General features: G+C 51.1%; 8 protein-coding genes and 1 non-coding gene across 9 annotated transcripts; 3 read left to right on the top strand and 6 right to left on the bottom strand.

The window, feature by feature from the left end:
* Positions 1-3,493: 3,493 nt before the first annotated feature.
* On the bottom strand, positions 3,494-6,735 carry QC764_0103680 (uncharacterized protein). The gene is made up of 8 exons (XM_062941100.1): positions 6,514-6,735; positions 6,004-6,458; positions 5,658-5,901; positions 5,426-5,590; positions 5,330-5,371; positions 5,075-5,281; positions 3,883-5,026; positions 3,494-3,827 (listed from the first exon to the last, which is right to left on the bottom strand). Exons 2-8 carry the CDS (start codon positions 6,214-6,216, stop codon positions 3,650-3,652), a joined length of 2,193 nt encoding a protein of 730 aa, XP_062796503.1. The 5' UTR covers positions 6,217-6,458; positions 6,514-6,735; the 3' UTR covers positions 3,494-3,649.
* Positions 6,736-7,211: 476 nt separating this feature from the next.
* On the bottom strand, positions 7,212-7,307 carry QC764_0103670. The gene has a single exon. It is a non-coding gene; the product is annotated as a tRNA-Ala (tRNA).
* A 95-nt stretch (positions 7,308-7,402) lies between these two features.
* On the bottom strand, positions 7,403-9,602 carry QC764_708610 (uncharacterized protein). The gene is made up of 3 exons (XM_062950482.1): positions 8,948-9,602; positions 7,800-8,882; positions 7,403-7,744 (listed from the first exon to the last, which is right to left on the bottom strand). The coding sequence occupies exons 1-3, from the start codon at positions 9,021-9,023 to the stop codon at positions 7,572-7,574; spliced, it is 1,332 nt and encodes a 443-aa protein (XP_062796502.1). The 5' UTR covers positions 9,024-9,602; the 3' UTR covers positions 7,403-7,571.
* A 266-nt stretch (positions 9,603-9,868) lies between these two features.
* On the top strand, positions 9,869-10,544 carry QC764_0103650 (uncharacterized protein; the record flags this gene model as incomplete). Its single annotated transcript, XM_062941099.1, has 2 exons — positions 9,869-9,970; positions 10,446-10,544. The coding sequence occupies 2 exons, from the start codon at positions 9,869-9,871 to the stop codon at positions 10,542-10,544; spliced, it is 201 nt and encodes a 66-aa protein (XP_062796501.1).
* A 54-nt stretch (positions 10,545-10,598) lies between these two features.
* QC764_708600 (uncharacterized protein) lies at positions 10,599-13,510 on the top strand (the record flags this gene model as incomplete). Its single annotated transcript, XM_062950481.1, has 3 exons — positions 10,599-10,897; positions 10,944-11,820; positions 11,876-13,510. The coding sequence occupies 3 exons, from the start codon at positions 10,599-10,601 to the stop codon at positions 13,001-13,003; spliced, it is 2,304 nt and encodes a 767-aa protein (XP_062796500.1). The 3' UTR covers positions 13,004-13,510.
* A 76-nt stretch (positions 13,511-13,586) lies between these two features.
* Positions 13,587-15,300, top strand: QC764_708595 (uncharacterized protein; the record flags this gene model as incomplete). The annotated part of the gene is given in 4 exon segments (XM_062950480.1): positions 13,587-14,263; positions 14,322-14,523; positions 14,572-14,786; positions 14,794-15,300. Coding segments are annotated over 4 exon segments (1,266 nt in total). The 5' UTR covers positions 13,587-13,921.
* QC764_708590 (uncharacterized protein) lies at positions 14,807-17,167 on the bottom strand. Its single transcript, XM_062950479.1, has 3 exons — positions 16,281-17,167; positions 15,637-16,221; positions 14,807-15,561 (listed from the first exon to the last, which is right to left on the bottom strand). The coding sequence occupies exons 1-3, from the start codon at positions 16,527-16,529 to the stop codon at positions 15,424-15,426; spliced, it is 972 nt and encodes a 323-aa protein (XP_062796498.1). The 5' UTR covers positions 16,530-17,167; the 3' UTR covers positions 14,807-15,423.
* Positions 17,168-17,505: 338 nt separating this feature from the next.
* Positions 17,506-17,736, bottom strand: QC764_708588 (uncharacterized protein; the record flags this gene model as incomplete). Its single annotated transcript, XM_062950478.1, has 1 exon — positions 17,506-17,736. The coding sequence occupies one exon, from the start codon at positions 17,734-17,736 to the stop codon at positions 17,506-17,508; it is 231 nt and encodes a 76-aa protein (XP_062796497.1).
* Positions 17,737-21,839: 4,103 nt separating this feature from the next.
* QC764_708584 (uncharacterized protein) lies at positions 21,840-22,379 on the bottom strand (the record flags this gene model as incomplete). The annotated part of the gene is made up of 1 exon (XM_062950477.1): positions 21,840-22,379. One exon carries the CDS (start codon positions 22,377-22,379, stop codon positions 21,840-21,842), a length of 540 nt encoding a protein of 179 aa, XP_062796496.1.
* Between the last annotated feature and the right edge of the window lie 1,725 nt (positions 22,380-24,104).

The following is a 24,104-nucleotide window of genomic DNA, read 5'->3' as shown; positions in this document are numbered from 1 at the left end:
ATACCAAGATGATAGGCCCTGTGGCTATTTACTGTGTGTGCCAGCACATTGGACTGGGTTGGCGGGCAGGCTGGGGGAAGGGGACGGAGGTTGACCACATAGCAAATTGACAAAATGTCTCAAGCCAAGTGAACCCGAGAAACCACAACAGATACCTTGCCCGGTCGTTGGGTGGTTCCGAGAGTCCTTGTTCGGTGACACACCCACATACCCGGTGAGTCTGCTACTACCAGAACCAAAAATCAGTAAACTATACAAAACCTTACCAGAATACATGGCTTCCATGTGAATGACGGCACTTGCTCCGCGTGGAAGTCGACTCATCCTCCACCCGATCCCTGCTAACACGACAGGTCTCTACCTACATACATATAACAACATGTTGGCAGAAACCGACAAACGGAATGGCATGATGGGTAGACAGATGAGCAGCACTACAGCAAGCTAAAGGGAGATCTGTGCTACCGAGATCGGTGGGTGACAGCAGCAAAGCATGGGGTGTGCTAGTGAAAATGCTGGCCCTGTCCCGGCGACATGTTGTTGTTTTGTGAGGGGTGGGGAAGGAAAAGGGCGGCAATGAGGTTGGCGAACAGGGTTGTCAAGATGAGAATGTCTTGCTGAATGACACATCCGAACCAGTCATTACCAGTCACGACTTTGTATACCCGCACACTTGTCGGTTTCGCTTGCGGGTCCCGGTGTGGGATGGGCCACTATGGGGGTAGAATGAGTATCCGGGAACATATTCTCTCATCTTCAGCGTCAGCAAGCGGGAGGCGTCAAATGTCTCGCCCAAATGAACAGGCTTCGGGTTTCCGCCGGACCTCCTGGATCATGCCCCGCCACCACATCTGCCTCATGACCAACGCGGGAACTATGGTAGCAGAAAGAAAAGCTGCACTGCCTAACCGATGCGAACATGGGCAGCCAAACTCGGGACGATCCAATTTGGAAGCTGTAGCTCTGGACGTTGCTAAAGGTGAGGATACAGCTCGATCGTGAGCACATTGTCCGGCATTAGCCGCTGACCTGGCTGTTGAACTACATAACGAACAAGTATCGGAAGAGGGATTGAAGGCCGAGAAAGTGGCGATCGAATGATCGGGTTCGAAACGATCTTTGTTCTCCCCATGCATGCCCCTTGTTAGCCTCTGATACGGGCGCAGCAGGAGCTCAGGGGCAAGCTTGTGGTTTAACATGAGTTAAGCTTTTTTGACGCTAGCGAGGTGTTCGTGACAACGGCAGACAGGGACAAGACGGTCGGCGCGGCGGGCAAAAGTGGCAGAGGCCGAATGTCCCGGTGTCATTCAACGGCGCGAGCCGGTATTGCCTTGTTGCCTGCGAGACCTGGTCGAGGCTGTTATGGGGTTAGTCAGTTGCCGGAAATCTGCCCCAAAACACATCAATGTCATCTCAGAATGCGATATCGCTTGACAGCTGCTTTGACAGGTACCAAGGAAACCCAGGCAGAGACCGGACAGGTGTCACTAGCCGCCTTGACCCAGTATCGCTATAATGACGCACTGTCGAAAGGCACGTCGAAAGGCACCGTCGAAAGAAACGCTCTCTAGCCACCGCCAACCGACGCTGAGCCGTTGCCGCGCCGCGACGTCATTCCGGCAAAGAGCTCAAATGGCAAACGGCCTACATGCGAGTAGTCCGGTGGGGACGGTCTGCCTGGCGTGATCTCGGTGAATGGGTTTGTCTTGTGATGGAGGCGAGGCAGGGGCTAGCAGCTATGTCAGTGTCTGTCGGTCTGGAGTAAGGTTTGAACAGGTATGTACTGTACATACACGCCTTACCGTCGAGCGCTCAGTGTCATCCTTTCAGATGTCTGACACTTTCCGTTGCCGGTCGCCGAGACCTGCATTGCCAGCAAGATGACAGTTTGGATAGCCCGACTCGCCACGCCGTTCACATGTTTCGATGCTCATGGGGTTGGAGTGTTGTCAAAAGTTGGGGTGAACATATGGCGAGCAAGTTGTTGATCCAAGGACATGAACTGATCAACACATTGAAGATGACGATGGCGGTTCGATGGCAGCAGATCGTCTGGACAGTCTGTTTTGTTGATTCGACCAGCCATGCGTCGGGATAAGGAACAAGTGATATGCTCTTGTGCTGGGGAAATTGGAAAACTGGTTCTCTGCTTGTCGGCGACTGCCTCAGATGAAACACCCGCTTCCGCTTCAGTTTAGAGACGTGGTTAGAAGTAAAATTTCTGTTATTTTGTCAGTAAATAGGCCGCTTGATGGTGTATTGCGCGGTGGCAGGGATCGTACATTGATGGTGAAGATGCTTGGGATAGAAAAGTCATGCGGGGGCACACCGGCAAGAGAGAAAGCGTCCATCCAGACTGGCAGCCTGACCATCGCCTTTACTCAGCCAGAGATGGAAGGCAGCCCCTGTCTTGTTCCTTCCCAGCCTAGCTACACCGCAACTGCCTCAGTCAAAATTCTCATTGTACCTGGACAGGCAGGCAACATACAGATTAGATGGACATTGGGTGCGCCTTCCACTGTTCAACACTCGGCAGGCACCTGCCTAAAGTCGGTGGAAGATCTCTATATACATGATGAGATTCCACAGTTGAACATTATCCGTTATCAGAGTACGGGTATAGTCACATAGAACTTAAGTAAAATTGTCCAGATATCAAGCTCTGATGTTTCTTCATCTCACTTCGAGCCTTGCCGAGGACCACCATCCTTGATGCAGTAGCCAAGGTCAAACATAAATATAAATACCACTCACGGATTCTGAACACAAAAACACTCGTAGAAAGACAACCCCCCACCCTCGCGAAGGAAAAAAGCAACACTATGTATAGAAAAATAGACACTCCCCAAACCAAGAGAAAAGAATAACACGAATAATAAAATGGACACCATTCAAAGCTTGCAAAGAACTACCTGTGTATCCTTCCTCTACCTAGCATAATCCCCTCCATACTCAAACAGCCCGAAGACTATCTACCTATACCACAAACAAAACCCAACTAACCCCGAGCTTCATGTTAGGAAAACCCTGCGATTCCCAACACCCATCAAATAGACAAGGTCGACAACTGCAGACTCCATCTCAACCACAATACCAGAATCCCACCGCGAAGAGATGAAGCGCTACATATGTATCGAGATGCAAGGCAGAAGTCCTGGTCTGATACCGTGTCAGAAGACACACAAGACATGGCCGAGGAAATATAGCTGACTTGTATGAGGATGAAAAACCAAGGTCCGGAGGCAAATCATTGATGGATTGTTGCCAAGGTCTCTTCACCATGCTGATAGAAATGACCAATATCCGATAAAACAAGGCTTTTGAACTGGCTAGGGATGGGCCCTCTAGGGCATCAGAGATACATGACATGATAAAATCTGTGCATCCATTGTTCAATTGATCATTAAACATTATTGTATTTCCCCACCACATCACAGTCCAAGTCAATGCTCTAAAATTTCGTTCGAAAAACTCATGTCTATAATCACCCGGATCGCCGTCCTCCTTCGATTTTCCCATCCGTAGATTAACACAACTCAAAGTCATATATCGCACAGCTTTTCTGTACCTACTTTTTCACTCCCATCAACGCCACCCAAAAAATAAAAAGAAGAACATAAAAACCTAATAGAACTTTGCCCCCCCCCGTTCACCCAACGTGAGGCCTTCTCCTTGAAATCTCACACATCGGCATCCCCGCCTGCCAGTTTTGTTCCACATATGGCACCAAGAAGTCTCTCAGCGTGTAGTTTGATGGCTCCATGTAAAACTTGATGTCGTCCGCCGTGTAGTTCCCCCCAAGTGCGGCAAGTAGATCATCGTTGATACTGTCCATTGTCGGCCCATATCCACACATTCATTTCCCAGGGAAGGAAAACTTACAAATCATTAAAAACCAAATCCACCACCCTTGGCTCCTGCCTCCGTCCCTTCCTCCCCCCCTTCTTCCACTCCGGAAACCCAGCGGTAGTCCCAAAATAGGCCGGAATCGCATAGTTGGCGATTCTCGCATGAATCGTATCATCCCCGTCCACCCCAAAGTCATCCTCGGTCGTATACCCCACCTCCAACACCTCTTGCCTTCCCCCACCACCATTACCCACCGGCACCCCCATAATTTCTTCCCTCTTCCCCAAGACCTTTCTCTTCCCCATAGCCCCAAACTGTTCAACCGGTGGGTTGACACACTCCTCTCCTTGCCAGACCCCAAATTCTCTCTTTCCCTTGGGGTCACCGACAGACGTGGTATTATACTCAACCCTCCTCCCCTGCCCCGCGCCCTTCTTATTCATCCGCTCCAGCACCCCCCTCGCCATCTCCCATGGCACCTCGGGAATATACACCACCAAGCTGGGAAACGGCGAGGTGATATAACTATCATCCATCGTGAACGGTCCCTTGTGCAAGTCAAATCTCGCCATTCCCGTATTGCTGATATGAACCCTCGGAACCTTTGCCCTCTTTGGGTTCAGAATCTGATGGGCCATTGCGTCCGCCAAAAAGGTGTACATCGAGTTCGGCGCCATGAACGGCGCCCCGGTCACCCAAAACGTCTGTGGCGTGCACCCATATACCTTTCCCAAGCCCAATTGATGGCGGTAGGATGTGATACTAGACGAGATTTGAGCACCGAGTTGTTTCAGCTGGGATGAGCTGTTAGATGAGCTAGAGGGGGAGGAGATGAAGTTGGGGCGGGAGAGAATGTCGTTGTGGAGGAACTGCGAGCCGGGGGCGTGATAGTCAAAGGTAAGACGGTTCCAGTCGAGATATCGACGGGAGTAGAGGAAGGGAGAGGTTTTTTGCTTACTCCTCTTGTCGATGGGGGTAGGGTTCACTGGGTTGGCGACAACGGCCGTTCGGTTGGGGTTGGGGACGCCTTTGGGGTTGAGAGGGCCAGTAAAACCGCTGTTGGAAGAGTTGAAGCCCGACATGGAAAACCAGCCAAGAGATTCGCAGTATCGACCAGATTCAGAAGCGGTAGAGCTTTGGTCATAGACAACAAAGTCCCGCATGTGACTATGCCCACCTGTGATACGTTGGTTTCTCTCACTCTATGCGAACAGACAATACGTACCAAATATCTGAATCGGAGTGTCAGGATGGGCCTCCCGAATGGCAGAGTAGACAGTCTTCAAGGTACTGGCCTGGCGTCCAGGACGTGCTGAGTTGTGGCCAAGAACAAGGAAGACATCAATAGGTTTGGGATGATGAACCGCTTGCTGGAACCAGTCCTGCTTGATCATATCCGCCGCCTTGGTGATCCGTGAGGCATTTGTATTGGCTGCTCAGGTTAGATATGCTCGTTCCGGATGTGAAGACTGACACGTACCAGTGAAGTCAAAGAGAACACCGAAAGCCATGATGCGAAGACCTGAGAAAGACTATCAGTTACGCTTATCCAGCCGAAAATGGGGAAGCGACATACCATGTTTTGTAGTAAAGTACTTGTGCGTCTTTCCAATGTGCTCCCACTCCTGAGTGTCAGGGTTCATGATTTCTACATTGGAAGTCAAGTACTTGTCACCCCAGGCCCTGCTAAAATTGTTGAATGTCTGGTAGGCCACTTCGGAGGCATACAACTCATGGTTACCTTCAGTCACAGATGTAAGTATGAACTGATGAGAAAATTTGGGAATGAATGGAAATAAGGAACGCACCAAGAGTCAGCAAATCATATCCGGTCTGCTGGACAAAGATCTCATTCGATATCTCTCCATTTGGTGTAGTAGAGTCACTCAAGCCAGTACCATCATGAAGATCTCCAGAGTCTACAAGAAGTAGGTCCACCTTGAGGTCTTCGGCCGTCCTTTTCATGCTTGCCACAAACGAGACATAGTCGCCCCAGTCTGCGCCATAATTCGCCTCCTTGATGTGGCCGGATAGCCATCCGTGGGTATCGGACTGGTTATAACGTGTGAGCAGAGACCCATACAGTATCCTTTGTTGTCACTGCGGTAAGAAGTGTCATGTATCGGCGAAAATAGAAGGGGAAGCTCAACTGACTGTATGCAACACATTCAACTGCCCCCATTGCAACGGCCTTGTAGGACCATAGCTCGCATCCAGTGCCCCAGGTTGCATGCGTTTCACGACACGCACATGCTTTGAAACATGCTCCTCAATGGGACCGAAGCAACCGTCGCAAGCCAACACCACCACTGGGACGAGCGTCGTGGCAGCAGCTAACAGCCTGGCCCCAACACGGGACAGCTTCATCGCGGCGGCGTTGTCGGCGTGGTCGTCGTTCAAGTTTAGGAGGGAAAACACCGTTGTCGATCTTTGTGAGAGACCTCAAAAAGCAGAAATCGATCGACATGACCAGTCCAGGCTACCAAGAGACCGGGGCAACACCAAGCTTAAGAGAGTACCAGCTGCCCTGTGTGGTCCGGCTATCCCGACTCGGGCACGCCAAAGTTTAAAGTCGAAATATTATCGAACGGGCAGAGACAACACGACGGCTGGAAAAAAAGGTCTTAGTGTTATAGGGGTCCAGGGAACTGTGAAGCCACATACCTGTCCGTCAGGGCTGGGTCCCGGACTGCTTTTATCTCCGCGGTGAGGAACACGATAATAAGTCAGTGTAGCTACACGCCTCTGGGCCGGAGGAACGCCACTTGAGGATTCTGGGCTTATGGTCAATCGACACTACCGTTGAGACGAGGTGGTAGCGGGTCACTCTGGGCTGACCCGAGGATTTAACAGACGATTTCTCCCGAAAGACGTGCGGAAAACTCATGATGTGGAAGTGATTTATGTGCCATAATGATAGCTGCTCCGGTGGACGGCGCCGAAAGACTAGCGGTTACAGGATGTTCCTTCCACCACACAGAGCCTTGTACCTTCCCATGATATATCTATGACGCAGCCTGGCGAGATGTGTTATCTTTGGCAGGAACGAAGGCCATTGTTATGCGATGGTAAACTCAGGTTTCGACGGAATAAACAGGTGAGGTTGCTTGAGGCTCATAAACTGGTGTTTGAACCGCCAAAAAAGCATGAGAGTGGCCAAGTGGTGAAGACTTCTCCGACGGGCCCGAGAAATTGAAAGTTGTATGTCTCACGTCCTAAAAGAACGGACTTGGCGGATTAACACACAAAGTGCTATTGTTTTCTGTTGGAGGCCGGTGGGTTAGTGACCAAACGAAACCAAGCCCCAAAAAGACAAAGCCAAAATAGTGTCAACTTGACACTAAAGTTGGGCAAAAGAAATTTGGATGCACCCGGGATTGAACCGGGGACCGTTCACAATATAATCGCACCTTTTGAAAGGATGCGAAGCGAAAATCATACCACTAGACCATGCACCCGTAGTATTTACTGGAGGCTTCCTCTGGAAATCTCCCTTCTAGCTAACTATTCTCAAACAGGTACCTCGCAAGTCCTCTTACCACACTGCCCTGACCAACTACACAACACAACAAAGACTACTGGACATAGAAAACATGTAAATAACTACACTAAACGCGGGACATGCCCAGGGTATCATTTCCTCTTTATAACTGGTATAAAATGCTTTCCCCATCGAACTCTGGAGACCACCACTCATAAGATCCACGCTGCTTGTTGCCCCTTCAAAAGTTCTTGACTGTGTCGCCGGCATCCCAGGCTTCATCCGCAAAGTCACGGTCGTCCCACTCCTCGTTCTCTGAGAAATTCTGGGCTGCATAGTGATAAGCGTTGTGATCAAACTCATCGCTCCACTCGAGCTCCTCGTCGGGATATTCATGGGCATAGTAGTTCTCCGCTGCAGAGCTGTTAGCGTTTGCGGTACATTTTGCTGAGGGCTTCAAGCTGCTCACCGTTCTCGTCATCCTCATCTTCAGGGAACTCATCATCGGTTTCATCATCATTGCCGTAAAAGAAGTCGGCGACATCGGGCTCATTGTCAAAAACAAGCAACCCGATACGGTGGGCTGGTACCGCCTGGTCCCGCAGCCGCTCAACGGGGACACGCTCGTACGTCTCAATCACATAATCATCGTCGTCCGAGGTGTCAATCATGTCGATGTCCATAGCAGAGGTTGATGCAGCTGCAGCCGGGGCCGCTTGGTCCTTAGCGCGTTGCTGTTGGGCCACGTTCTCTGTCGGATGCCGCTCATGATAGCGGAGCTTGGGTGCCTTTGGTTGGAACCGGGACTTGGCTGGGCTGGACTTCGATTTGGCATTGAGTTGCTCCACTCGGTCTAGATTCTTGCTGATTTCACCCAGTGTCCAGGTATCCATAACCCTGGAGAGCTCGTCCATGTCGGCTCTTCGATTGTGCATGGAGGGGGGTACAGAGGGCTTCGAGGTTGTTCCCGATTCGGATGCTGATGTCTTGTTCCTAGGTTTGGTTCCTGGTCGCTTGTAGACAACGGGCTTCTTCTCCGCTTCTTGTGAGGATGAAGGTAAATCCTTGGCAGGCGAAGAACTGGTTGAGGATTGTGTTGGGTTGGGTTGGTCGAGAATCTCCTTCACAACCTGGGGGGTCAGGATTGCGGACTTTTGTCTCTTTGGGCCTCTCTCAACAAAGACGGCAGTGGCACCGCGCTTCTTGGTCACGCCAGCAGATGGTTGTGACGAGTTGGGCCTCGACAAGTGGAATTTACGCAGTTTAACTGTCTGGTCGCTCGAATCGGATGCCTCCGGCGCCAGCACTGTTGCGGGCACCAACGCAGGCACGGGCTCAAGCGTCGTGGAGGCATTGGTGCTCGGGGCCCTGGGGGTTTTCTTGGGGCGATTTAGTCGCTTCTCATCGCCTTCCTGGGTAGGCACAATGGTAGGAACTCCAAGGCTGGCGTCATGTTTTGGCTTCTTTTCCTGCTCGGACGCAACCTGCTTGCGCTGATAGACCCAGCCGACCTCCTCAGAGATGATGCGATACCGCTTGCTCCTATCGACCCCTGCGATACACAGTTGGTCAGTACAGCGATGGTCGCATGGATAGACGAGGTTTAGAGGCACACACGGAGAAAGTCGACAGGGGCATCATCGATGCCACGTTTGCGCTTCACCTGGATCGTATCGGGGGGTAGTGCCGCCATTGTCGGAACGTTGCAAGTGGTGGGTTTGACGTGGTCTGCTTCGGATGCGAGGTGTGTTGGAGCGGGCGGTGACAACGGCGATGGGGGACGTTGAGTTGCAGGAAGCCTAACGGTGCCTAATCAGGTTCTTCTTTTTTTTGCGCTCTTAAGATGCCTAGCCTGCCGAGAGATACAGGAAAAAGAGGGTCGGGGGCGTCGATATGCAAAGTGTATTCACTTCCTCCAAAATTGATTTCTGGAATATTTCCGAGACAAGACAGCAGTCGGGAAGCGGTCGTCAACCAGGGTACAGGGGGTATTTGATGTATTTGATGCCAAGAGTCCCGTCGAAGATCTCGCGTGGTTTTGCGACAATGTTTCGCAATAAAAAAAGATGAGAGAGCAGGTGAAGAGCAGTCTTCAAAATATCTACCTGGCCAGTTTCCTGATGAATGCCTGAACTAATGCAAGAAGATAGCGAGGACCACAACCAAGACGACGTCAAAAATGGGATTTTGTTTATATAACTGGAGCTTTGGGGAAGCGTCGTCGTGAGGGGATGCTGAGATGGAACCCTGCAGTTGCACCTGAAAATAAGGCGGTGGGAGGTGGCAGTAATTGTTTAGTCGAGGTTTTTGCCCAAGGTTACCGCCAAGCAGCGCCCGGCCTGTCACCGCTGTCGATGACGCACTGAAAGGCCTTGTCGGTTCTTGGCGGACCGGGCGGGGGATCGACGCTAGCTGCTAGCTCCAGAGCTAATGGGCCGTTCAAGCACCAGTTAACGGGCATTTCAGTAACAGCTGGAGGAGCTTGCTGACCACTGCTGTACCTCATATCGTTATCATTACTTCGTGCCGCCCAAAAACATGCCCGCTCAGGCTGGGATATCCTGGCCGTTTGGGTCGACGTGCAGCAGCTTGGAGGAGCTTGGGGAGGAGAAACCACACCAGCTTGGAATTCAGCTGCTGGTGTTTGCTGGCACTATGAGTCCATTTCTTTGTCCAGCCCCCCGAGTTCGGTGAGGCCGAAATAAAATTTTGAGACTCGACATTTTTTTGGAATTGCCTGCCCGTGTCCAGTCTTCAGACCGCTTTGATTTCCTGCGGTGGATGGGACAGAGCTATCATCGCTATCGTTGTAGGTCTTCCATCACCCCTCCCTTTCCTTATCTTTCAGAGTGACGGTGAAGACAGTAGCTTGGTGCATTGCTCCTTCTAGCCTCTTCTGCCGTGCAACTCTGCCCCGCGCGATTCCTGCCGGCCTTGATTAAGTCCCACACCCCTCGCAGAGCCAGTGGCGTGATGGGAACTTGGAAGGGGAACTCGCCCTGAAACAATTGGGTGCGGCGCATTCTCGACCTCGCTACCTTACCTTTACTTACCTCTTTTACCCCTTTGCCTACCTTTTCTCTCCATTACCTGTTGTCAACTCAACCACCAGCAGTTTACTTTTCTTCTGCTCGGTATCATCAACCAGCATCAGCATCCCCAGAACCACCTCGTCACCCGTGGTACTTCGATGACGCCGTCATCTCGTCCTTGATCCAAACTACCTGCCGGCTACCCATCACATCCACCCGTCAACCGCCCGCCTGCCATGCCGTCGGACAAGGTTCCCGTCGTCGTTACATACGAGAAGCCCGGCACGCAGCCGCCCATCTATGTGGCCGGCACCTTCTCGAACCCACCATGGACTCCCGAGGAGATGTCCTACACCACCGATCAGAATGGCGAGCATGTCTTTTCGAAAGAAGTTATTGGTGAGATTGGATCCAAGCACCAATACAAATTCCGCATTGGAAACGGTGATTGGTGGGATTTGGCACCGGGTCAGCCAACCGTGACTGATTCTTCTGGCAACACCAATCACGAGCTGGAGATTCAACCACCAAAAGAGTAAGGGCACACAAAATACTATGGTCACTCATACTAACGTAGACAGATCGAAACCTGATTCGATCGAGGACAAGAAGCCGGCTGTGGTGGGCGAAGAAAAGTCTTCCGATGAACCAGCCGGGCTTCCCGAAAAGTTTCAAGGTCAAAAGGAGTCAGCCGAAGAACCTGAAGAGGCCAAGGCTTTCAAACCAATTGAGGTGGTTGAAGAGACCCAGGCCCCGCAGGAGTCAGTCACGGTACCTGAAGCGGCTGAACCTTTGAAGCCAACTGAGGTGGTCGAAGAGACCCCAGCCCCGAAGAAGCCGGTGGAAGAACCCAAGGAGGCTGAAGCTCCAATGCAGTCAATTGAGGAGACTCAAGCCCCCAAACAGCCAGTCGAGGCCGGCAAGGAGGATGAAGCTCCCAAGCAACCTACTGAGACAGTCGAGGAGACTCATGTGCCCAAGGAGGTTGAAGCTCCAAAGCAGCCAGAGGTGGTTCCCCAGGCTCCAAATGAAGCAACTGAGACTTCTGAACAGCCTGAAGCATCCAAGGAACAGACCGCGGTAACAGAAAAGTCTGAAGACCCCAAGGAATCGACCGAAGTGGTTGAAGATTTGAAGAAGCCGACCGAGGTGTCTGAAGAGAGCGACGTCCCAAAGATTCGCGTCAAGGACTCCACGACTACCAACATTGTGTTGCCCAATGGTAGCATACTGGAAGCCATCAAGGCTCAGGAGATCCGAACACAGTCTGGTGCTGGCACTCCAGACTTTGTGAAGACTGCCGCCGAGGTTGCTGATTCTGCTGCGCTTCTGCACGAAGAAGTTCCGGCAAAGGATCCAAGAGACGGCTTGCTCGAGAGGGCACCTACTCCCATGTCCAAAACCGCGGAAACCGCTGCAGAAGTTGCGGATACCGCGGAGGTTTTGGACCGGGTTGATGTATGATCTTCCACATCCTAGTTGATACGTATGCACACAGTACTGACACCAACAGGCCATCCTCATCTCGGAGCCCCATATTGACGACGACGACGACGACGACAACCTCCTCGGCCCCCCAAGCGCCAGCCAAGGCGATGAGCTTCCTGCCCTCAAGTCGCCGCTGTTCCCTCACGAGTGTCCCAGCCCCCCTACGCCCGGTGATGCTGTCGAGCGACGTGAAAGCAGCGACGACAGGTCACCAATGGAGGACATTGACCCTGATCAGATCGACTTGAATGATCCCACACTGGAACGTTTCCCATCCAACCGAGAGGAAATTATCGATACAGTACGTAAACTGGAGACGAGTCTCAACGAGGATCAGGCGTCCTTTGAAGGCGTCCCCCCTTCCCCTGTCATCAACTCTCCCCTGGAAGGAACGCAAGATATCACCGACTACATCCTTGGCGATTCGTCAATCCCTACTTCCCATCGAGGTTCACAGCATCTTGAGGTACCTAGGCCCTCCCATGGCTCTGCGTCCTCCGTCCCGGTGTCACCCTCCCTTCAAGTCATTTCGGAAGCCGAAGAGCCCGCCAGCGAGGAAAACGGAACTACCCCATCACCTATTATATTTTCTAACCCAGAAATGAAGTCCAGGCCCAGCTCTTTGAAACCCCGATCGGAAGATGACGAAGGTGTTTCCCTGAAGGATAGCATCAGCCCTAGGACCACCGAAGCCCCTAAGACCGCCGGCGATATTCTGTTCAGGGACACACCGCCGCTCGAGGCCTCTGGCGACGCCGCACCTACGAAAGCCAACGGCCTTTCGCTTGAGGACCACTCTAACACCTCCAAGGTAGCCGACGAAGCCGAAGCACAGGTCCCTGACGATAGGTCCGCTGCTCCTGCACCTGTGGCTGTCGGAGAGAGAGCCACCGACGATGAGATTGCCGAATCATCGCATACCACGGCCCTTGAGTCGGCCAACAACACCAACAGCCTCAAGAAGAGAGCCGCTCCAGCACCCGAAGTTGAACAAGAGATTCCTAGGGTTACAAGTCCAGTATCGAACCGAACGACGGGCGTTGAGCACAATGGGGTGAGCTGGATCCAGGCCTTTTTCCGGCTGCTCTTTGTGGACATCATCGGAGGCTTCATCAGCAGATTATGTGGCGGCAAAAAACGAAACACGACGTAAGACATTTGTTATTTTCGCTACTACCCCGGCAACACTTGTGAACTGGACGATTCCCGGCCTGTTTTCTCGTGGTGTTTTTCTTCTTTTTTCTTCAGCACCGTTGTTTGCCTTTTGCGTTGACTCATTCAGTTATCTCCTAGGTTGATGACTGCGGGCACGGTAGCGGTATTGATGGGGTTTGGGGTTGGGTGGTGGACACTGGTGGGTAGATCAAGGGGGGGTCTTACGCGTTGAGCAGGGAGTTTTATTTTTGTTGGTTCATAGGAGTTTCATGATGATGAGATTATCACTTTCATGGCAAAGCAAAAATGGGAATTATGAGTTTTTGTTTGGTGCTTGCGGTCCTTGAGCGGGGGGATGGTAATTGTGATCAAGGGTTGGGGGGGGGCCGATGAGATTGTATAATACTTGATGGAGTGTGATTGTGAAACTCTCTGCTTACCTAGGGGTATACCTATTTGTTGATTCCTTATCCATAGCCTGCGAATGAACTATTGGTTACGTATAATGAGGAACGCTTTTTGTACTTGTGCATGTTCAACAGTGATAGACAAAAAGGGGGGGGAATATATCAGGGTTAGGGTTAGAAGGAAGTAATATCTTGGCAAACCCCACAATTCCAGCCAGTCGGAGCGCCAGTTGAAGACCTCCAAAAAAGTTCTGGAGCTCGTCTGTGTGTGTTCCCGCGGCCAGCTTGCTGCAACGACGAGACGAACCACCACCTTTTTTCTTTCGAGCCGACGAACTCGCCTCTCCCTCTTCGCCGCGCGATCGATCGCTATTTTCTCTTTCCCGTGTCCGGAGTCAACGAACACACACACCCACACGGGGTAAGGCTTGCGGCAAACCACCCGAACGACTCTTACGAGGAGGGGTTACTATATTTGGCTGAGGAAAGGGAAAGAAAGAAGGGTAGGTATGAACTCCCTTCGCACAGCGGCGGCTTCCCGGCCATTACTGGCTGCCATGGCCACCCGGCCAGTCGGTCTGGCGAGTGTGATGATTGCCAGACGGCCAACCACGGCGGTGGTGGCGCCGAGGCGACTGGCTCCGGGGTTGGGGCTGGTGGTGAGGACAAAGACGACAAAGAGCGCTCTTCACCTGCAGATGAATGCGAAGAAGAAGGCGGATGCGATTGCGGAGAGGGAGAGGGAGATGGAGAGGAAGATGGAGGAGGCGAAGGTGCTGGGGGAGAGGTTGTATTTGTGGAATCACATCCAGGCGAATCATGTGCTCTGGAGCACGACGAGGGAGCTGAGGGTGAGTTTCTCCGGAGGGGTGGGTGCAAAGGAAGGGGTGGGATGCTAACTTGGAGTAGGCGAATAAATCCCTGAGACAGGTCCAGTTCACGGGCAAAAAGAACACTCTGATCAAGATCCGCAAGGATTACTGGAGGCCCATGGCTACGATTCAGTTCCCTGAGGGGGAGGGGGAGGCGGGCCTGTCGGTTTATCATAAGCTGGTGGAGCTGAAGAAGAGGCACGAGCTGGAGTGGGATGATGGGGGGAGGAGGCGAAGAGGTTGTTGAACTTGACCAAGAAGGAGAGGGGAGGGAGTTGAATGATCAGAAGGGGAATTCTGTGGCGGATATGGCGTTTGTGCTTGGGGTGGGGGGAAAGGGAACAAGGTCGCGAGGAATTTTGAGGAGATTAGGGAGTGGAGGCAGAAGATTAGTGATGATATGAAAAAAAGAAAAGAGTTGGAGAAGGAGTTGGAGGAGTTGGAGGAGAACAAGATGAAGTTGGAGGATACGCAGAAAGAGGTACAAAGGAAGGTGAAGGATGTTACAGAGGAGGGAGGGGAGGGGAGGGGAGGGGAAGGCGGGGGGGGAGGATATGGAGGTGAAGGAAACTAAAAAGATCGCAAAGGTGAAGAAGCAGATCGAGGAGGTTAAGAACCAGATCCAGGAGCTACAACCACTGGAGGAACCGGTCCCGGTACTTCACAAAGTCCGCGTGTTCTGGGCCAACGAGCTCGATCACCACTTTGCCGAGAGCTGGCCAGACAACGTCGAGCATGTTCTTGGCTTGCCGGAGGATGATTGGACAAACGAGGACTTGGAAAAGATGATCGCCAACCAGGAGAGGCTGGTGGACCTTCACGCGGTGTTGGCGGAGAAGAAGCTGGCGAAGAGGGAGGAGAAGGCGAAGTTGAAGGAACAGCGTGCGGCGAAGAAGGCGAAGAAGATGCAGCCGTTTTTGCCTACGCCTGAGGGCGAGACTGGGTGGAAGAGTAGACCAAGAGCGCCGAAGCCGTTCACGGGCAAGGCGCCCAAGTGGGCTAAGGAGGGTCTTTAGAGCTAAGAAGGGGGGGAGTATGAACAATCGTGTATTTTTAGATGGAATGGGCATTTGTGTGATAAAATTGGGAGGAGGATAAAAAAAATGTGTATTATTCAACTTGTGATGTCTATCCATTGTCTAAACCTTGACGGCGAACTGTTTGAGGTACTCGTAATCGGCCACGTTGGCGTCGACCGTCTCCCTGATCAGCCTTTGCCCTTCCTCGCCGTACTTCTCTTTCCATTGGGCGTTTTCTTCCTCTTCGGTTAGGATCTTCTGCATGCGTTAACATTCTCGAGGTCAGCAATCATCCCCATCACATCCCCTTTTTATGTTCCTAGAAAAACTCACCGGCCCGTTCACCCTCGGCTTCAACTCTGTGCTCCCAATGGCATCGTCGTGAAAGCCGTTCCACTTCTCGAACGCCTCCTTGGCTCGCTTGTGCTGCTCGTCGTCGTCCCATTTGAGCATTTTGGGGTCATAATCGATCCCCACGTCTTCACAGTACCGCTGGATGATTTCTGCGGGGTGGTCGAGGAGGTCGTCGGCGTCAATGACTGTGATTTTCACGGCATCTTCGTCGTGCTTGTGGCCGTTGGCTTTGTCGGATGGGGGTAGGAGAAGGCCTTCAGCGAGAAGGTAGTCGAAGAGGCGACGGAGCTCGTCATAGCCGGCTTCCGAGGGCATGAAATTGTGAAAGCCAGTTTTGGATGACAGAGGTGGGATTGTGCACCGGTAATAAGAGGGAATTGCGCGGCGGGGGTGGCGGATGAGGAAGGTGAAGTGGAATTCGCGAAGGAGGGAGATGGGGAGGACGGTTGGGTTGTTGGAGTCTGCTGGAGAGGCAAAGGAGGAGAGGGATGGGGGAATGCTGACTGGTTTTTGGTGTGGGGGGAGGAGGTAGTGGGTGATGTCTTTTATGAAGATGCGTTTGCCCTGTATTGAGATGTTGTCAGTAAGTGGTGGATTGGGGGAAATAAGGGGTAGTAACAAACCTCACTGGCGGCAGGGTCGAATATTTGGTCGACAACATCCTTGTAAGTGATCTGGGAGAAACCGCTCTTCTTGCGGCCCTCTTCATCATCTTCGAAACGTTCGCTCAAACGCTCAGGACCGTAGTAGAAGGCATCACCGAATGGCTCGTGGACACAGTGAAGGATATCATGTCTGGTCATGAAGACGCGCTCAAAGGCCGTTGAACAGGCCCTGGGGTGGGTGGCCACGAAGATGGGTTTGTTCGACATGATGACGATTATTTACTTGAAAAGCCGGGTGGATAGTTGAAATGTATCAAAGAAAAGATCAAAATTTCCGCTCAATAGCGAATGGTCAAAGGTTCAGAAAGATTCAATTCTACATCCGGAACCCCGAGTCGCCGGCTCCCTCCGCCTTTTAAACCTTTTTTCAAAGCGGACGTTGCGCACCGTCTGACAGTCTGACAGGGCTGCAGTTAGAACCAACTTCATGATGCCGTGGGTACTCAATACGGTTTACCAGGGAGTAGTGGGATGTGGCAACTGACGGGGGGAGCCCCACGAAGCCCAGGAACCGTTCATGTCGATTCCAAGGCACAGGGTCACCCTTAGATGCGCTACAACCCGCAAACGGGGATTTGGGAGAGGTCCCATTGGCGAGTCGTTCAAAGAGCCTGCCGCGATAGAATGTACCCCAACTGCACGTGTCCTTGGCAGAGGGACCTCGTGAGAGGAGAGAATATCTGGATAGAGATGCCGGGTGTGGTCATGATCCCTGTTTTGGAGGAGCATGCTCTGTGGGGGTTCAGCTTTCTCGAAGGTCTCTGTTGTGGAAGGCGATGATGTCGTTGAAACCCCACATTCCTTCTAGCGCCCCAAGAAACCGAAGACTGTTCACATTAACACAGATCAAGACTTTGAATGAATTTGTGAGCTCGTGATGTTGCGAAGCTAATTAAAGAGCTACAAAAAAAAGAATTATAATAACAAAAAAAAAAAAGAATCAAGTCTCGTCCATCTGCTTACATCTTGTAAGTTAGTTATTGCAATTATTACGGAACTCATAAATGCACTTACAATATCGACACCGGCAGCGCCGGCCGCAGCCTCAGCCGCCTCCTTCTCCCCCCTCCTCCCCCCTTCTCCTTCTTCGTCTCTTTCTCCTTCTCCCCCTATCACTACCAATCTCAGAGTAGAAGCACCTTGACTGAACACATTTGTATTGCCAAAAATGTGGATAGTCTAGCTAAAACAATGACTTCCTGGCCTTGGACCACAACATGGCATGGGAGACTCGAGAATCCGGCGCGAGGACACGAAGAGGTACATATTTTTTGCGCTTGCCAGCGCTTGCATCCGCGAGCAAGCTCGCGGCAAAGGCCGACGCTGTCTCGGGCGAGGCGCCGGCGAGTGAGATGGAGACCGCAAATTTGGCGTTGACAGAGACTAGTTTAGTTGCAATGTTAGAGCTTCTCATGTTCATAGTTTCAAGTCTGCCACATATGATAGATAGGTAGGCACTCCGTCCACCAATTGACCAACAACTGTAGACCACTGGAACGTCTTTCCTCAACCACAAGCACGGTCAGGCTCTCTCGAATCTCGACACGGGTGCCATGTGGGTGCTAGACCTTTGATAATTTCTTGTGTATATGGAAAGTGAGGGGGAGTTTGTGGTGCTGATGCACATGTGCGAAGAGTGGCAAGATATGGACTTACTGGTGTGTTTGGGGAGGCGGCGTGTGTGGATAGCAGAGTGTCTATGATATGCCAGTTAGTAAATATACTTATGCGCGCAATACATCTATGCTGCATTGCAGAGTGGTGGGCGTCGTACGTTGGCGGTTGATGATGCCTGAGGAGAAAAAGAGCATTGTGCGGGCACACATCAGCGAGACAGGAAGTATCCAGCCTGGGCCTCGTTCATTTACATAGGGAAGCCAGTCCCTGCCCTATTCCTGCTCGAGCTACATCGTGCCCTGCCTTACCACCTTTTTCTATTTTTCAGGTTAGGAACATGGCAGGCAGTACGGATTGGATGGACATTAGGCGTACCTTCCGCTGTTCAACATTCCATCTCCAGACAACCCACAGTTTTGGAGTGGGAGTCTGGAAAAGAGCGCGGTGAATCACTTCATGTCAATTCAAGGCAAGACGGAGGTTCTTCTTAAAACAAGTGTTGTCTGATCTGGCTTGAGAGTCCATCTTCTTCAACCAATCTCGTCAGGCTATACAGAGTCCTTGGTCTAGAAAATTACAGGAAGCTATATCAGAGCTTGATACCTAAAGTAACATGTTCGTTAATGCAGAAACTAGGATATTCATTCATCCAACTTCCAGTCTTCCAGGTTGCTTGGACAGGACCTCGGCCATCATTCTCAGCCCTCCAGAGATTGCCTCAGTCGGGCTAGGTGGCCCATGGTGAGGTTGAGTAATTGCCGTGATGATCAATTGGTCGTGGGGGCTTTTGTCATTGCGGCCGCTGCGATGGTGATTGAACCGCAGCTTGACTCGGGCATCTGTGATGGTCAAAGAACGAACAAGGCATCATTATCGGAGGCAGTGGTGATGAGAATAGCGAGAGTTTCGGCACCAGTGGCGAACCCGAGAGACAGCGTTCAGGTGGTCTGTTCGTGATGTTGATACTGGTCAGGTTGATAACTGCCGATGACTGCTCCTGTGCTCTTTCTGCCCTCTGGGCTTCTTGTCGACGCTCATATACGCAGGGCGAGGCAGCTCCACTCACGCGGAAATCGTTGACCTTTTCGCTGGCGGTCTGCACCGTTTCATGTCGCCGGGCCAGGGAATAAGTTTGGCAGAAAGCTGATTGTCCTAGCAGGAAGTCTCGGGGAGAGCACTAGGGGTTGGTTGCTGAAATCGTTGTTGGTTCACACTTGCAAAGCTGGTTGTCGACGGAACGGCTGTCGATATAGCTGGCCCACGAACGCCCTTTTGACTCCTTTGGGATAGGCAAAGGCGGGCATCGAGGTATTGGTAAATAACGGTAGGGGTCGCAAATTTAGAAATGGATGTATGGTCCTACATGACTGGTTGCAAAATGTTAGAGGAAGCTCAGCGCGGGGATCAGAAGGCGTTTGCGATGAACATACCCCGTTTGGTGCGAGAAAGGACGCGCGCTGAAACGATATATCTTTCCATCGCGCCCCCTAACGTTCCTTGCTCTAACCCGCCACGTCAGCCATATCAGCCAGTATTTGGTCAGCAACATCGAGGGATCAACTTTACCATGGAATCAACTCCAGCACACCCACCACCCGCATGTCATTGACACGACCAACGAAAACCTTCCCCATGTGAACTCCTCCGAAGGGTATTTCAACAAAGCTCGAAATTCCACTTTGCGTCCTCGTCCCGAACTCAACGACCCTGAATCCTGCATCGCACCAGACGTACCCCCAATCCCACACCCCACGGCTCTCTGAGAACCCCTTGGAGACCTACTCACACCTGACAACTACCACCGCCTGTGAAGATCAGCATCATCTCGCAAACAAAATAAAGCGCGCCATCAGGGAAACAGTTCTCCCCAAAAACGCATCATGGCCTTTGAGATCACCAACCCCATCGTCACCAACCTCATCGTCACCAACCCCATCGTCACCAACCTCATCGTCACCAACCCCATCGTCACCAACCCCATCGTCACCAACCCCATCGTCACCAATCATCAACCCGTTCCTCAACCACTATGCAACCAATTCCCCCAGAACATTACTCCGTACTGACAATATGAGCCACGTCAGCAAGAGTCACACCAACACCCTCATGAAAAACGATGGACGACACCAACACCCCTCTTACCTACACCAGGAAAACATATTCGATGCCACAGGGGCTCCCACATTTCCAACACGCCCCTCACCATCTCTTTCGAGTGAAAACAAGTAACCCCACATCGCAAGACGGAGACCGCCACCAACTTCTCGGTCCTGACTCAACTGCAGCGACGAGCGCTAATCCCTGGCGCAATAGAAAACAGACCGACACTCCTCCTGACCCTCGAGTACAAAAGGGTGCAGAAAAAGACGAACTTCCCTTAAAGAAAAAAAAAAGGGCGGCAGTGTGAATAGAAAGACGGACACCCACCCCAAACTAAAAAAACACAAACAAAACCCTGAATAGAAAGACGGACACTATTCAAGGTTTAAAAGGACGGAAATGCCCTTTTACCGCCCTGAATAGTCTCCACTACAATTGAACAAGGCTGTTCGATTGTACTATGAAGATGACCTAATCCTAGCCTTCGTGTCGAGAAAACCCTGCGATTGCTAACAACCGCGGGCACCATCTCGACCACAATGACCACAATCCAGCCGCGAAGAGATGAGGCTCGACACGCATGAAGATGCAAGACAGAAGTCCTGATCTAATACAGTGTAAGACACAACCGACGCTATCGAGGAAACACGGCTAACATGCATGAGGATGAGGACCAAGGCCCGGAATCCAATCCCATGTAGCAGGCTCGACACAGCAACCAAGGCACCACTTTCACGCATGGAGACGTTGATTGAGGGCAATCATGGTCCGATACCGCTAAATGGCCCAAAGCTGAAGATGATGATATCGACTCGTTCTGTGGGACACACCCCGAGGACTGGCGCCTTTCAGATTTGATGCCACAAAACATGAGTGATGGGTTCGATAGGGTACAGGATCTTTCGGGCACGTTTCCTGGCATCAGGAACGTCGCTTGGATTCCGTGTACACGTATAACATCAGCACTTTCGGACGACGTAGGCACCAGTAAGGATGTGGAAAGCGGGAGTTGTGTCCACGGTTGTGAAACCGCACTGGACACACATCACTTTCACTTCCTCCGGGTTGCCGTTTGAACGGTCGGGGTTGCGAGTTTGTCCCGCCCAGATGGGCGACAGTCTTCTCATTGCCCGGGTGATCGGAGCCCAGTTGAGCTCGGCCAGCTTAGCTCTTCCGATGGCGAGGTTACACTCGAGTTACTCCTTAGCAAATCCAAGGACCTCAGGGTGGTCCGATACCAGGCACGTTAAGGTTACGCGGATCACATCGTTCCTAAATCCTTAGTAAAGAGGCAGGGCAATGTTGACTCCAAGGTTTGGAGCCCTCACTCGCTCTGCGCCAAGATACTTTCTCAACGTACCTGTATGAAGGGACTGGAATATCAGGGAGAAATACATCTCCACGATGTTCAGCCGCAACTGCTTGGAGTTGTTGAAAGTACTTACATCTGTCCCAAGAGAGAGAAACTTGAAACTTCTGGTGCTTGTGGCAGCCCAGACCAAGCAAAACAGTGCGGCTTTCCCGACACCACCAAACTCGTCGAGAGGCTGTCCTGTCACCAATAGGACCTGCAAAGCAATTGCGTGCCTCTTGTGACAGCTCACCCTGGGCATGATGGTATCCCTCGTTTGGCCAACATATAACTTGAAAATGTCGGGTCTTCAGGATCCTCGCCGACTCCGAGATGCCATCCTGGGCGATTGGGAAGGTCACCCTCCTCTAGACCCTGAAGGTATGTCTGGTCCGCAATTCTACCTGGAACGACAACGTTGGTTCACATATTGGGGTCAACACACCTTTTCAGCAACTCAAAGAGCGCACGGGACCATGCGCATCAATGGACTGTCGGTAAGGCTGGTTCGTCATACTGGAAGAAATGTCCAATGTCCGATAAAACAAGGCCTTTGAACGGTCTAGGGATGGGTCCTCAAGGTCCACAGAGACTGACAGAGGAACCATCTCCCAGACAATGTCATCATCACCTGTGGACTCGGATACATCGACATCAGCCGCCTCCCATGTTGATCGGCCGAGTACAACCTCCCTGAGGCGAGCCTCGGAGTGCAGTAGCCTGATCAGCTGGAGGCAATCGAGCAAGGGACTCCTGCTCGGTACGATGCCTCGCACCCAGTTTGTTCTTCGAAGAAAGAAATCGGGCATCGACAGTTTGTTGCTTGATAACAGCATGAAGCTGTTGTGTTGGTACAGAGGAAATGGACATTGTGTTGTTCCATTCCGCTCTAGAGGCATCGTCGGTATCGCCAATGAATTTATCGATGTCAAGACGACCACTAGGCTCGAGTGACTCGTAGTCCACAGCCTTGAACCCCACGAAGTCATGATCAGCACCAGCTAAAACAAAAAGATGACGCAGTCTGTTGATGACTGCAACATTCTCAGGACGAAAGAAAACTTCTAGATCAGCCTCATCAGGTGTCTGGGGTTCGACTTGGCTCCGGCGCTCCATCGCAACCATGCAAACCAGGTCGCGAAGATGTGCCATTCAAGCATGACCACCCAACCAGCCTGCAATCGAGCTACAGATGCGGTTCTTTTCTTCTTCGATGTAGCTGTCTACCAGTCGCTGCGCCTTGGATCTCGCCCTGGTGAGACTGGGATTCTTGACAACTGGCTCGTGGTAGCCCCCCAAAGTCTGCCAAACATAACGGTACAAGGTCATGTAGACCCGGTAGTGGGCGCGGAAACGAGGGGCCCGGGCATGTTGCTGCTGCTGCTGCTGCTGCTGCTGTTGTTGTTGTTGTTGTTGTTGATCGGTGGTGGTGTGGTGGTGGTGGTGTTGTTGTTGCTATTGTTGTTGTTGTTGTTGTTGTCGGTGTTGCGTGTGGAAATCTAACACTTCAAAGCACGAAATTTGAAAATTTGCGGTCGGGCAATGGGGCCCTTCTGCTGTTCATGGCAAGTACAAGGTAGGGTATGCTCCTTCCCCAAAAAACTCGGCACCAGTGACATGGCTGGTAGAACTGGCAGGTACCTATTATGTATTGGAATGAACACCTTAGAGGTTCAGCACCAGCTCCACATTCAATTCTCTGGAGCATGACATGAATAAGACGCAGTATTTTTACCCAAGGCTCCACCGAGCAGATCGACGAGGTAGATAGGATTCGATCATTAAATTTGGGTGAAGGTGGAAGCAGAACCTTAGTGAGCTTCACGGGTGGACTACATGCTCGTTGAGTACATATATTGGCATGCTACACTTTTTCGGATGGCCTTCTTTTGTCAGGCATATCACAAGTTCAATGTCATGCTTCAGATCAACCATCTAAGCCTCTGAAGTCAACAGGTCCTCCATAAAATCTACACCACCTCTGAAACTGTCAGAACACAAACTCAAGCTTAAATAGTGAAAGATAAGCTGACAATAATATATCGATATCGCAGAGCCACAAGCTTAGCTTTGTTTGTTAGTGAAGGCGAATAAGCAAAGGATCTGACGGCACACATGTATTAGCAGCAATCAACGCAGCGTCAGTCTTTCCATTAATGTTGCAAATGGCAAGCAATAAAAGAATAGCTAATGATTATTATTAAAACTAAAATGTTTTAAGAAAACTCTCTGATTGCTTTTTAAATGTACTTTAAGGCTCATTGTATTCTACTTTCAGACTATATCTCATACTTATATATGAGAGTTAAGTTCACAAATATCGTCAACTCCTCCTCGAAGCTTATACGATAACGGGCATAAAGTATATTTTAATGTATTAAGAAACTCGCTTAAATGAAAGGGTAAAGAAGTCATTTTAAATCAACGTATTTTTCATCATGTCACAATGAAAAGCCAAGGAGGGAATGTTACCTTTTCCTTTAAATGCTGTAATTGATTAGAAAGAAATCACCCTTGAAATTCTTTAATAGTAATACTAAATATTTTTTTTTGAAAAAAAAATCCTAGAATATTATTTAAGTTAGATAGTACGTGTAGGGTAGGTAGAAAGCCAAAAGGTTGTTTTTGGCCCTTCTGGCTATTTAGAAATTACTAGACAATTACTGTCAAATTCTGCGTTTTTTCTTTAGAGTAGTTTGGTATTACTATCGAAG

This window comes from Podospora pseudoanserina, assembly GCF_035222485.1.
Source record: "Podospora pseudoanserina strain CBS 124.78 chromosome 7 map unlocalized CBS124.78p_7, whole genome shotgun sequence".
Taxonomy (NCBI): domain Eukaryota; kingdom Fungi; phylum Ascomycota; class Sordariomycetes; order Sordariales; family Podosporaceae; genus Podospora; species Podospora pseudoanserina.
This window is presented reverse-complemented; position numbering and strand designations above follow the sequence as displayed.

Excerpts from the sequence above, each read along its gene's own strand:
- QC764_708590 (XM_062950479.1), bottom strand. The coding sequence starts at position 16,529 with ATGTCGAACAAACCCATCTTCGTGGCCACCCACCCCAGGGCCTGTTCA. Across the intron at positions 16,222-16,280 it reads TCGACCCTGCCGCCAGTGAG|GGCAAACGCATCTTCATAAA; the intron begins GTTTGTTACTAC and ends ATCTCAATACAG. Across the intron at positions 15,562-15,636 it reads AGCCGAGGGTGAACGGGCCG|AAGATCCTAACCGAAGAGGA; the intron begins GTGAGTTTTTCT and ends TAACGCATGCAG.
- QC764_0103680 (XM_062941100.1), bottom strand. The coding sequence starts at position 6,216 with ATGAAGCTGTCCCGTGTTGGGGCCAGGCTGTTAGCTGCTGCCACGACG. Across the intron at positions 5,902-6,003 it reads AGTTGAATGTGTTGCATACA|TCCGATACCCACGGATGGCT; the intron begins GTCAGTTGAGCT and ends CGTTATAACCAG. Across the intron at positions 3,828-3,882 it reads GATTTGGTTTTTAATGATTT|TATCAACGATGATCTACTTG; the intron begins GTAAGTTTTCCT and ends GACAATGGACAG.
- QC764_708610 (XM_062950482.1), bottom strand. The coding sequence starts at position 9,023 with ATGGCGGCACTACCCCCCGATACGATCCAGGTGAAGCGCAAACGTGGC. Across the intron at positions 8,883-8,947 it reads TGCCCCTGTCGACTTTCTCC|GGGTCGATAGGAGCAAGCGG; the intron begins GTGTGTGCCTCT and ends TGTGTATCGCAG. Across the intron at positions 7,745-7,799 it reads AGATGAGGATGACGAGAACG|CGGAGAACTACTATGCCCAT; the intron begins GTGAGCAGCTTG and ends ACAGCTCTGCAG.